The sequence below is a fragment of the Nerophis lumbriciformis genome, linkage group LG13 (genome assembly GCF_033978685.3).
Source record: "Nerophis lumbriciformis linkage group LG13, RoL_Nlum_v2.1, whole genome shotgun sequence".
In the NCBI taxonomy this organism is placed as follows: domain Eukaryota; kingdom Metazoa; phylum Chordata; class Actinopteri; order Syngnathiformes; family Syngnathidae; genus Nerophis; species Nerophis lumbriciformis.
This window is the reverse complement of record NC_084560.2, coordinates 1505804-1519559: the sequence shown is the minus strand read 5'-3', so window position 1 is coordinate 1519559 and position 13756 is coordinate 1505804. Positions and strand designations below refer to the sequence as shown.

Below are 13756 nucleotides of genomic sequence, written 5' to 3'. Positions count from 1 at the left end.
TAGAAAATCTGTGGGGTATTGTGAAAAGGAAGATGCAGAATGCCAGACCCAAAAACGCAGAAGAGTTGAAGGCCACTATCAGAGCAACCTGGGCTCTCATAACACCTGAGCAGTGCCAGAAACTCATCGACTCCATGCCACGCCGCATTAACGCAGTAATTGAGGCAAAAGGAGCTCCGACCAAGCATTGAGTATTGTACATGCTCATATTTTTCATTTTCATACTTTTCAGTTGGCCAACATTTCTAAAAAAAAAATCCCTTTTTTGTATTAGCCTTAAGTAATATTCTAATTTTGTGACACACGGAATTTTGGATTTTCATTTGTTGCCACTTCAAATCATCAAAATTAAATGAAATAAACATTTGAATGCATCAGTCTGTGTGCAATGAATAAATATAATGTACAAGTTACACCTTTTGAATGCAATTACTGAAATAAATCAAGTTTTTCAAAAATATTCTAATTTACTGGCTTTTACCTGTGTGTGTGTGTATATATATATATATATATATATATATATATATATATATATATATATATATATATATATATATATATATATATATATATATATATATATATATATATATATATATATATATATTTGTATACTGTAAATGTGTATTTTTTTGGTTTTGTTTCCCCACATCTATTTTGTGTCGTGATTCAACAGCAACACACTTGTTGTTTCTTTCTTCACCACAGTATCTGAAAAGAACTTCCTGGAGTCTGAGACGACCCTGAAGATCGTTCAGAGTGGCGTGGGAGAGGTACCATACATAAACACATACACACGCGCATCTAGCATGGCTTTTCTAGAAGGTTCTGCATGTTACAAAGATCACGCCATCACTTGTCCGTGAACACACGCCTGTGAAATGTCAATTAATGAATGTAATGAATTTTAGTAGCTACTGAAACTGAAAGTTAACTATACGCCCCTGTCTCCAGGCTGGTACTTCATGACATTGTTAATAATAATAATAATAATAATAATAATTAAAGCTGCAAGCAGCATTGGTCGGGCCCGCGTATTTGGCAGGTGCTAGTCCTAAGTGTCCCAATACTTATGTCAAGTTTTAGTCCCAAGTGTCCCAATACGTTTGTCCAGTGTAAGTGTCCTAATACTTTTGTCCAGTGGTAGTCTTAAGTGTCCCAATACTTTAGTCTACTTTTGGTGCGAAGTGCCCCAATACTTTTGTCCAGAATACGTCGTAAGTGTCCCAATACTTTTGTCCAGTTTTAGTCTTAAGTGTCCCAATACTTATGTCAAGTTGTAGTCAAGTGTCCCAATACTTTTGTCAAGTTGTAGTCCTAAGTGTCCCAATACTTTTGTCCAGTTTTAGTCCTTAGTGTCCCAAAACGTTTGTCCAGTTTTAGTCCTAAGTGTCCCAATACTTTTGTCAAGTTGTAGTCCTAAAAGTCCCAATACTTTTGTCCAGTGTAAGTGTCCAAATACTATTGTCCAGTGTAAGCGTCCCAATACTTTTGTCCAGTGGTAGTCCTCTGAGTTCCAATACTTTTGTCAAGTTTTAGTCCCAAGTGGCCCAATACTTTTGTCAAGTGTTAGTCCTAAGTGTCCCAATATTTTTGTCCAGGTGTAGTCGTAAGTGCCCAAAACTTTTGTCAAGTTTTAGTCCCAAGTGTCCCAATACTTTTGTCAAGTTTTAGTCCCAAGTGTCCCAAAACTTTTGTCCAGTTTTAGTCCTAAGTGCCCCAATACTTTTGTCCAGAATACGTCGTAAGTGTCCCAATACTTTTGTCAAATTTAGTCCTAAGTGTCCCAATACTTTTGTCCAGTTTAAGCGTAAGTGTCCCAATACTTTTGTCCAGTGGTAGTCCTAAGTGTCCCAATACTTTTGGCAAGTTTTAGTCCCAAGTGTCCCAATACTTTTGTTAAGCTTTAGTCCCAAGTGTCCCAATACTTTTGTCCAGTTGTCGTCCTAAGTGTACCAATACTTTTGTCCGGTGGTAGTCCTAAGTGTCCCAATACTTTTGTCAAGTTGTAGTCCTAAAAGTCCCAATACTTTTGTCCAGTGTAAGTGTCCAAATACTATTGTCCAGTGTAAGCGTCCCAATACTTTTGTCCAGTGGTAGTCCTCTGAGTTCCAATACTTTTGTCAAGTTTTAGTCCCAAGTGGCCCAATACTTTTGTCAAGTGTTAGTCCTAAGTGTCCCAATATTTTTGTCCAGGTGTAGTCGTAAGTGCCCAAAACTTTTGTCAAGTTTTAGTCCCAAGTGTCCCAATACTTTTGTCAAGTTTTAGTCCCAAGTGTCCCAATACTTTTGTCCAGTTTTAGTCCTAAGTGTCCCAATACTTTTGTCCAGTGTTAGTCCTAAGTGTCCCAATACATTAGTCCAGTTGTAGTTGTAAGTGTCCCAATACTTTTGTCAAATTTAGTCCTAAGTGTCCCAATACTTTTGTCCAGTTTAAGCGTAAGTGTCCCAATACTTTTGTCCAGTGGTAGTCCTAAGTGTCCCAATACTTTTGGCAAGTTTTAGTCCCAAGTGTCCCAATACTTTTGTTAAGCTTTAGTCCCAAGTGTCCCAATACTTTTGTCCAGTTGTCGTCCTAAGTATCCCAATACTTATGTCAAGTTTTAGTCCCAAGTGTCCCAATACGTTTGTCCAGTGTAAGTGTCCTAATACTTTTGTCCAGTGGTAGTCTTAAGTGTCCCAATACTTTAGTCTACTTTTCGTGCGAAGTGCCCCAATACTTTTGTCCAGAATACGTCGTAAGTGTCCCAATACTTTTGTCCAGTTTTAGTCTTAAGTGTCCCAATACTTATGTCAAGTTGTAGTCAAGTGTCCCAATACTTTTGTCAAGTTGTAGTCCTAAGTGTCCCAATACTTTTGTCCAGTTTTAGTCCTTAGTGTCCCAAAACGTTTGTCCAGTTTTAGTCCTAAGTGTCCCAATACTTTTGTCAAGTTGTAGTCCTAAAAGTCCCAATACTTTTGTCCAGTTTAAGTGTCCAAATACTATTGTCCAGTGTAAGCGTCCCAATACTTTTGTCCAGTGGTAGTCCTCTGAGTTCCAATACTTTTGTCAAGTTTTAGTCCCAAGTGGCCCAATACTTTTGTCAAGTGTTAGTCCTAAGTGTCCCAATATTTTTGTCCAGGTGTAGTCGTAAGTGCCCAAAACTTTTGTCAAGTTTTAGTCCCAAGTGTCCCAATACTTTTGTCAAGTTTTAGTCCCAAGTGTCCCAAAACTTTTGTCCAGTTTTAGTCCTAAGTGTCCCAATACTTTTGTCCAGTGTTAGTCCTAAGTGTCCCAATACATTAGTCCAGTTGTAGTTGTAAGTGTCCCAATACTTTTGTCAAATTTAGTCCTAAGTGTCCCAATACTTTTGGCCAGTTTAAGCGTAAGTGTCCCAATACTTTTGTCCAGTGGTAGTCCTAAGTGTCCCAATACTTTTGGCAAGTTTTAGTCCCAAGTGTCCCAATACTTTTGTTAAGCTTTAGTCCCAAGTGTCCCAATACTTTTGTCCAGTTGTCGTCCTAAGTGTCCCAATACTTATGTCAAGTTTTAGTCCCAAGTGTCCCAATACGTTTGTCCAGTGTAAGTGTCCTAATACTTTTGTCCAGTGGTAGTCTTAAGTGTCCCAATACTTTAGTCTACTTTTGGTGCGAAGTGCCCCAATACTTTTGTCCAGAATACGTCGTAAGTGTCCCAATACTTTTGTCCAGTTTTAGTCTTAAGTGTCCCAATACTTATGTCAAGTTGTAGTCAAGTGTCCCAATACTTTTGTCAAGTTGTAGTCCTAAGTGTCCCAATACTTTTGTCCAGTTTTAGTCCTTAGTGTCCCAAAACGTTTGTCCAGTTTTAGTCCTAAGTGTCCCAATACTTTTGTCAAGTTGTAGTCCTAAAAGTCCCAATACTTTTGTCCAGTGTAAGTGTCCAAATACTATTGTCCAGTGTAAGCGTCCCAATACTTTTGTCCAGTGGTAGTCCTCTGAGTTCCAATACTTTTGTCAAGTTTTAGTCCCAAGTGGCCCAATACTTTTGTCAAGTGTTAGTCCTAAGTGTCCCAATATTTTTGTCCAGGTGTAGTCGTAAGTGCCCAAAACTTTTGTCAAGTTTTAGTCCCAAGTGTCCCAATACTTTTGTCAAGTTTTAGTCCCAAGTGTCCCAAAACTTTTGTCCAGTTTTAGTCCTAAGTGTCCCAATACTTTTGTCCAGTGTTAGTCCTAAGTGTCCCAATACATTAGTCCAGTTGTAGTTGTAAGTGTCCCAATACTTTTGTCAAATTTAGTCCTAAGTGTCCCAATACTTTTGGCCAGTTTAAGCGTAAGTGTCCCAATACTTTTGTCCAGTGGTAGTCCTAAGTGTCCCAATACTTTTGGCAAGTTTTAGTCCCAAGTGTCCCAATACTTTTGTCAAGTTTTAGTCCCAAGTGTCCCAAAACTTTTGTCCAGTTTTAGTCCTAAGTGTCTCAATACTTTTGTCCAGTGTTAGTCCTAAGTGTCCCAATACATTAGTCCAGTTGTAGTTGTAAGTGTCCCAATACTTTTGTCAAATTTAGTCCTAAGTGTCCCAATACTTTTGTCCAGTTTAAGCGTAAGTGTCCCAATGCTTTTGTCCAGTGGTAGTCCTAAGTGTCCCAATACTTTTGGCAAGTTTTAGTCCCAAGTGTCCCAATACTTTTGTTAAGCTTTAGTCCCAAGTGTCCCAATACTTTTGTCCAGTTGTCGTCCTAAGTGTACCAATACTTTTGTCCGGTGGTAGTCCTAAGTGTCCCAATACTTTTGTCAAGTTGTAGTCCTAAAAGTCCCAATACTTTTGTCCAGTGTAAGTGTCCAAATACTATTGTCCAGTGTAAGCGTCCCAATACTTTTGTCCAGTGGTAGTCCTCTGAGTTCCAATACTTTTGTCAAGTTTTAGTCCCAAGTGGCCCAATACTTTTGTCAAGTGTTAGTCCTAAGTGTCCCAATATTTTTGTCCAGGTGTAGTCGTAAGTGCCCAAAACTTTTGTCAAGTTTTAGTCCCAAGTGTCCCAATACTTTTGTCAAGTTTTAGTCCCAAGTGTCCCAAAACTTTTGTCCAGTTTTAGTCCTAAGTGTCCCAATACTTTTGTCCAGTGTTAGTCCTAAGTGTCCCAATACATTAGTCCAGTTGTAGTTGTAAGTGTCCCAATACTTTTGTCAAATTTAGTCCTAAGTGTCCCAATACTTTTGTCCAGTTTAAGTGTAAGTGTCCCAATACTTTTGTCCAGTGGTAGTCCTAAGTGTCCCAATACTTTTGGCAAGTTTTAGTCCCAAGTGTCCCAATACTTTTGTTAAGCTTTAGTCCCAAGTGTCCCAATACTTTTGTCCAGTTGTCGTCCTAAGTGTCCCAATACTTTTGTCCGGTGGTAGTCATAAGTGTCCCAATACTTTTGTCAAGTTGTAGTCCTAAAAGTCCCAATACTTTTGTCCAGTGTAAGTGTCCAAATACTATTGTCCAGTGTAAGCGTCCCAATACTTTTGTCCAGTGGTAGTCCTCTGAGTTCTAATACTTTTGTCAAGTTTTAGTCCCAAGTGGCCCAATACTTTTGTCAAGTGTTAGTCCTAAGTGTCCCAATATTTTTGTCCAGGTGTAGTCGTAAGTGCCCAAAACTTTTGTCAAGTTTTAGTCCCAAGTGTCCCAATACTTTTGTCAAGTTTTAGTCCCAAGTGTCCCAAAACTTTTGTCCAGTTTTAGTCCTAAGTGTCCCAATACTTTTGTCCAGTGTTAGTCCTAAGTGTCCCAATACATTAGTCCAGTTGTAGTTGTAAGTGTCCCAATACTTTTGTCAAATTTAGTCCTAAGTGTCCCAATACTTTTGTCCAGTTTAAGCGTAAGTGTCCCAATACTTTTGTCCAGTGGTAGTCCTAAGTGTCCCAATACTTTTGGCAAGTTTTAGTCCCAAGTGTCCCAATACTTTTGTTAAGCTTTAGTCCCAAGTGTCCCAATACTTTTGTCCAGTTGTCGTCCTAAGTGTCCCAATACTTTTGTCCGGTGGTAGTCCTAAGTGTCCCAATACTTTTGTCCGGTGGTAGTCATAAGTGTCCCAATACTTTTGTCTACTTTTAGTCATAAGTGTCCCAAGACTTTTGTCTAGTGTACCTACCTTGTCTGCATTGTGTGGGCACGCTGGTGCTTCCTGCTTTTAAGCAGCCATCTTAAAAAAACAGCAGCGCAGCAGCATCAGCGCAGCGGGTCTTTGAAGGGTCATAAAATCAAAACCGGAGCAGGTATTAAAACGCTGTTCTGCTATTTTATACATCCATCCATCCATCCATTTTCTACCGCTTATTCCCTTTGGGGTCGCGGGGGGCGCTGGAGCCTATCTCAGCTACAATCGGGCGGAAGGCGGGGTACACCCTGGACAAGTCGCCACCTCATTGCAGGGCCCTATTTTTATACACAAGGGTTTAATCTCTCTCCTGTGTTAGTTTGAAGCCGAAACGACAAACGCGCTCAGAGGAGATAGTTTTTGAAGGAAGGTGACCGGTTTTTACAAAAAATTTGTTTTGAAGGGGGAATAGCAAACTTCCTGTTGATTTTTGCTGGGGGTTGTCGAATTATGAAATGTAGGTCTAAGTGAGCCCTACATAGAGGTTTTTGTTTCATGTCTCTCCGACCTTCCCAGTGGGAGTTACAGGCAGTTTTGTCAGTTTTTTCATCCGAGGTGCAGTTTTTTGTGCGTTTCATTAAAAAAATTGCGCTAGAGCACAATTTTGAGATTTGGGGTTAGGTTTTTTTATTAGATCGCAATTTTTGCCAGTCCTGATGTGTGTGTTCAGTTTGGTGAGTTTTGAAGCATGTTAAGGGGGTCAAATTACAGCTCAAAGAGGCAAAAGTGACTGTTTTTAGTACTTTTTTGTCTTGAAGGGGGAATTGCCAACTTCCTGTTGATTTTTGCCCGATGATATACAATTATGAAAACTAGGTCTAAGTCAGACCTACATACAGGTTTTTGTTTCATGTCTCTCTGATCTTCCTAGTGGGAGATATAGGCAGTCTAGTTTTTTTTTTTCCTAGGGGGCGCTAGAGCGCAATTTTGAGTTTTGAGGTTTGGTTTTTAAAAAAAAGGTCATTGTCACAGGTCCTGATGTGTGGGTCAAATATGGTGAGTTTTGAAGCATGTTAAGTGGGTCAAATTACAGTTTAATGTGGCGGCGGAAGAATAAAGAATAAAGAATAAAACCTTACAAATTAAATAGGTCCTTATGGCCCATTGTATAAGGACTCCCTTTGGGAGTCCTTATACAATGGGCCATGCGGGCCCTAATAATAATAATAATAATAATAATAATAATGTGTGAGAGTTACCATGTTTGTGTCTCTTCTTAGCAGAACAAAGGCTGGTTGTAAGACAAGTCACTTCCTACCAAATTTGACCCCAAATGTATTCCTAGCCTCTTACTGCTCCATCACTGATAGGAATACACAGTCGTCCCTTGCCACATTTCACTTTAAATAGTCTGGCTTTGACCACCTCAGAGATTTTTTAAACATATTGTACAATTTTTTTGGGGGGTTCTCAATCATACTTGCCAACCTTGAGACCTCCGATTTCGGAAGGTGGGGGGGTGGGGGTGGGGGGCGTGGTCGGGGGTGGGACTGGGGCGTGGTTGTGGGCGGGGGCGTGGTTAAGAGGGGAGGTGTATATTGACAGCTAGAATTCACCAAGTCAAGTATTTCATATATATATATATATATATATATATATATATATATATATATATATATATATATATATACACATACATACAGTACATACATTTATATATATATATATATATATATATATATATATATATATATATGAAATATATATACATATATATATATATATACATATATATATATATATATATATATATATATATATATATATATACATATATATACATACATATACATACATACATATATATATGTATATATATATATATATATATATATGTATATATATATATATATATATGTATATATATATATTTTAAAATATATTATTAAGGAAGGGGGGCGTGGTCGGGGGTGGGACTGGGGCGTGGTTGTGGGCGGGGGCGTGGTTAAGAGGGGAGGTGTATATTGACAGCTAGAATTCACCAAGTCAAGTATTTCATATATATATATATATATATATATATATATATATATATATATATATATATATATATATATATATATATATATATATATATATATATATATATATATATATATACACATACATACAGTACATACATTTATATATATATATATATATATATATATATATATATATATATGAAATATATATACATATATATATATATATACATATATATATATATATATATATATATATATATACATATATATACATACATATACATACATACATATATATATGTATATATATATATATATATATATGTATGTGTGTGAAAAAAAATCACAAGACTATTTCATCTCTACAGGCCTGTTTCATGAGGGGGGGTTCCCTCAATCATCAGGAGATTTTAATGGGAGCATTCACATACCATGGTTTATATAGGGCACAGAGTGGGTGGGTACAGGCTGGCGTAGGGGCGTGGTGATTGGCTCATGTGTTACCTAGGAGGTGTTTCCGTCTGTGGCGGCATGCTGTTACAATTTCGCTGCGCTTGTTGAGGGATGACAGGTCTGGACGGTAAATAATAAACAGCTTCTCTTTCAAGCATAGGTTGCATCTTTTATTACCACTATTGTAAGGTGTGCTGGATGCAAGAATTTGCCATGTTATTGAATATTCAACATTATTGTCTTTGAGGTCCCAAATGTGTTTGCTGAGTTCTGTGGTATTTCGCAGGTTTTGGTTCCTGAAAGAAGCCTTGTGATTGTTCCATCTGGTTTTGAATTCTCCCTCGGTTAATCCTACATATGTGTCGGATGTGTTAATGTCCTTGCGTATTACCTTAGATTGGTAGACAACTGATGTTTGTAAGCACCCCCCGTTGAGGGGGCAATCTTATATATATATATATATATATCTACATCCTGAAAATATGCAAACAAATCTGTGTTTAGATAATTGATACTTCAAACTTGCATAAATAAATCTTAAGGAATATAACATAACTTGGCTTCTGAGAGCTTCAAAATGTAATGAATAAAATGCTAAAGTTGTTGATAAACAAGCAATTATTTTTAATAATTAAATATGGTCATTATAAATGAATTATTATGATAATTTTAAATTAATGTTTATTTTAATGTATGATTCTATGGCTGGATGTAATAAGGAGTCAGAAAAAATACAAATAAAAACACAATTAATTTGGATGTTTTTAGCAAAATATAGTAAACATGTATTTAGTTTTTTTTTGTAATTAATAAATATATTTATTTTTAGGTAAGATAAACATAATAATAGAATTTATTTCTAGTCTGGATGATTTAGTTCAGGGGTGCTCATTACGTCGATCGCGAGCTACCGGTCGATCTCGGAGGGTGTGTCAGTCGATCACCAGCCAGGCATTAAAAAAATAGTCCTAAAAATGAGCGATCATAAATGACGTCACTTTCGTCACTTGATTGACATTCACGGCACCCGAGGGTCTTCTGAGATGACGCTGGCTGCTGCCAGCTCATTCAAATTACCGACTGGAAGGCGAGAAACACTTTATTTCAACAGACTCTGGCGCCGTACCTGTCGTCAAAACTCCAAAGACCGACTGCACAGTTGCACAATAAAAGCTCTGCTTCATCCTGCCTGCGCTACCAAAATAAGAGTCTCAGAAAGCCGGCGTGCACAAGCTAGCAAGCTACGGAGTTTGCCGACAATGTATTTCTTGTAAAGTGTATACAAAGGAGTACGGAAGCTGGATAAATAAAATGCCAAAAACCAACCACTTTCATGTGGTATTGGACAGAAAGGAGGACTTTTTTTCTCCTCCATTCGAAAATGTGGACCTTATCAGCACCACTGTCTGATTCCAATCAATGCAAGTCATCAGAATCAGGTAATACACCAACTTATATTCTTGTCTTCATGAAAGAAAGGAATCTATATGTGTTACACATGCTTGTATTATCTCTAAACACTTTTAACTTATTAACAATATTAACTATATGTGTTAAACATGCCTGTATTATCTTTAAACACCTTAACTTGTTAACAATATTAACTATAAGTGTTAAACATGCTTGTATTATCTTTAAACACTATTAACAATATTAACTATATGTGTTAAACATGCTTGTATTATCTTTAAACACCTTTAACTTGTTAACAATATTAACTATATGTGTTAAACATGCTTGTATTATCTTTAAACACCTTTAACTTATTACCAATATTAACTAAAAGTGTTAAACATGCTTGTATTATCTTTAAACACCTTTAACTTGTTAACAATATTAACTATATGTGTTAAACATTCTTGTATTATCATTAAACACCTTTAACTTATTAACAATATTAACTATATGTGTTAAACATGCTTGCATTATCACTAAACATCTTTAACTTGTTAACAATATTAACTATATGTGTTAAACATGTTTGCATTATCTTTAAACACCTTTAACTTAACAATATTAACTATATGTGTTAAACATGCTTGCATTATCTTTAAACACCTTTAACTTGTTAACAATATTAACTATATGTGTTAAACATTCTTGTATTATCATTAAACACCTTTAACCTATTAACAATATTAACTATATGTGTTAAACATGCTTGTATTATCTTTAAACACCTTTAACTTATTACCAATATTAACTAAAAGTGTTAAACATGCTTGTATTATCTTTAAACACCTTTAACTTGTTAACAATATTAACTATGTGTTAAACATTCTTGTATTATCATTAATCAATCAATCAATCAATCAATCTTTATTTATATAGCCCTAAATCACAAGTGTCTCAAAGGGCTGCACAAGCCACAACGACATCCTCGGTACAAAGCCCACATAAATTAAACACCTTTAACTTGTTAACAATATTAACTATATGTGTTAAACATGTTTGCATTATCTTTAAACACCTTTAACTTAACAATATTAACTATATGTGTTAAACATGCTTGTATGATCATTAATCACCTTTAACTTGTTAACAATATTAACTATATGTATTAAACAAACTTGTATTTTCATTAAAAACCTTTAATTTTTTAACAATATTAACTATATGTGTTAAACATGCTTGTATTATCATTAAACACCTATAACTTATTACCAATATTAACTAAAAGTGTTAAACATGCTTGTATTATCTTTAAACACCTTAACTTGTTAACAATATTAACTATATGTGTTAAACATGCTTGTATTATCTTTAAACACCTTTAACTTGTTAACAATATTAACTATATGTGTTAAACATGCTTGCATTATCTTTAAACACCTTTAACTTGTTAACAATATTAACTATATGTGTTAAACATGCTTGTATTATCTTTAAACACCTTTAACTTATTACCAATATTAACTAAAAGTGTTAAACATGCTTGTATTATCTTTAAACACCTTTAACTTGTTAACAATATTAACTATGTGTTAAACATTCTTGTATTATCATTAAACACCTTTAACCTATTAACAATATTAACTATATGTGTTAAACATGCTTGCATTATCTTTAAACACCTTTAACTTGTTAACAATATTAACTATATGTGTTAAACATGCTTGTATTATCTTTAAACACCTTTAACTTATTACCAATATTAACTAAAAGTGTTAAACATGCTTGTATTATCTTTAAACACTTTTAACTTATTAACAATATTAACTATATGTGTTAAACATGCCTGTATTATCTTTAAACACCTTTAACTTATTACCAATATTAACTAAAAGTGTTAAACATGCTTGTATTATCTTTAAACACCTTTAACTTGTTAACAATATTAACTATGTGTTAAACATTCTTGTATTATCATTAAACACCTTTAACTTATTAACAATATTAACTATATGTGTTAAACATGCTTGTATTATCATTAAACACCTTTAACTTGTTAACAAAAACATATGTTTAAAAAAATAAGTGAATATAAATGATATATATGAATGAGGTAGATCCCCACGACTTGATCAATTGAAAAGTAGCTTGCCTGCAGAAAAAGTGTGAGCACCCCTGATTTAGTTCTTGTCACCCTGTTGTCCTCCTGTCATAAAAAAAAAAGGCTGTCCTCACTCAGGTCCGCATGGAGCTGGAGGGGGCGTGGCCTCCTGATTCTTATTCATCCCGATTCTGAATCAAATCATCATTTTCAAAAATCGATTAAAGAAAAATGCTTGTTTTAAAAAAAAAACCATTAAAATCAGCTTGTTTTTAGGCCATGTCCATGCAACCAGAGTAATATTTTCTAACTTGCAACAACAAGTTTCATTCTAATTATTATACCAAATAATTTAACATTGCAAGAATCTGTCTGCCGACTGTTCAGTATCGAGGCCACTGATTGGCTCAGCCACATGGTGTTACTATATCTGATGTAAAAATGACTAAACATTAGGGATGCATAACATATTTTATTCACATCCAACTTGCGATTCTTATTTATTTGAAATAGATTCATAATTTTCCAAAATTGAATGAAAAAATTCAATAAGAATTCATATTTTAAAAGATGTTTCAGGCCATGCCACCAGAGGAGCTTCATAGTTTCATTATAATCATTACACCAAATAATTCATTGCAAGAACCGGTTTGAATCGCGACTCGTGTTGAATCGAGAAATGACTCTGAATGGAATCGTCACCACAGGAATGGGAATCGGATCCGATCGTTAAGGACCCAAAGATCCACACTCCGTGTCCACAGGGCTCTCATACCGTTGGAAAAACTCATATTGGAGGTCGTAAACACATTTTTCCATGCTCAAGCTATGGACATATTGTGTTTATAATGAATGATTCCTACTTCGCGGAAATTCATTCATCGCGGCCATGTCCGGAACCAATTAACAGGGATAAACAAGGCACGACTGTAATGGCAATGGGACCCGGGAAGACATGCAAATGTATTTTTTAACTATATATATCTATATATATATATATATATATATATATATATATATATATATATATATATGTCTTAATAAGGTGATCCAAAAAATAGTGCTCGATACCGTAGTAGAGCGCAATATATGTATGTGTGGGGAAAAAAATCACAAGACTATTTCATCTCTACAGGCCTGTTTCATGAGGGGGGGTTCCCTCAATCATCAGGAGATTTTAATGGGAGCATTCACATACCATGGTTTGTATAGGGCACAGAGTGGGTGGGTACAGGCTGGCGTAGGGGCGTGGTGATTGGCTCATGTGTTACCTAGGAGGTGTTTCCGTCTGTGGCGGCATGCTGTTACAATTTCGCTGCGCTTGTTGAGGGATGACAGGTCTGGACGGTATATAATAAACAGTTTCTCTTTCAAGCATAGGTTGCATCTTTTATTACCACTATTGTAAGGTGTGCTGGATGCAAGAATTTGCCATGTTATTGAATATTCAACATTATTGTCTTTGAGGTCCCAAATGTGTTTGCTGAGTTCTGTGGTATTCCGCAGGTTTTGGTCCCTGAAAGAAGGCTTGTGATTGTTCCATCTGGTTTTGAATTCTCCCTCGGTTAATCCTACATATGTGTCGGATGTGTTAATGTCCTTGCGTATTACCTTAGATTGGTAGACAACTGATGTTTGTAAGCACCCCCAGTTGAGAGGGCAATCAGGTTTCTTTCGACAGTTACAGCCTTTGTTGGTTTTGGAGTCGCTCTGTCCGGGGGCCGACGGCTCATTTGCAATTGTTT

At 35.8% G+C, this 13756-nt stretch overlaps 1 protein-coding gene across 3 annotated transcripts in view; it reads left to right on the top strand.

Annotated features, from left to right (window-relative positions):
• ptprna (protein tyrosine phosphatase receptor type Na) overlaps window positions 1-13756 on the top strand; it is a 94851-nt gene that overhangs the window by 35800 nt on the left and 45295 nt on the right. For all 3 annotated transcript variants that reach the window (XM_061971816.1, XM_061971815.1, XM_061971814.1), the window contains exon 13: window positions 709-773. In XM_061971816.1, the coding sequence (XP_061827800.1) occupies window positions 709-773 (65 nt within the window). The remainder of the gene's footprint in view (window positions 1-708; window positions 774-13756) is intronic.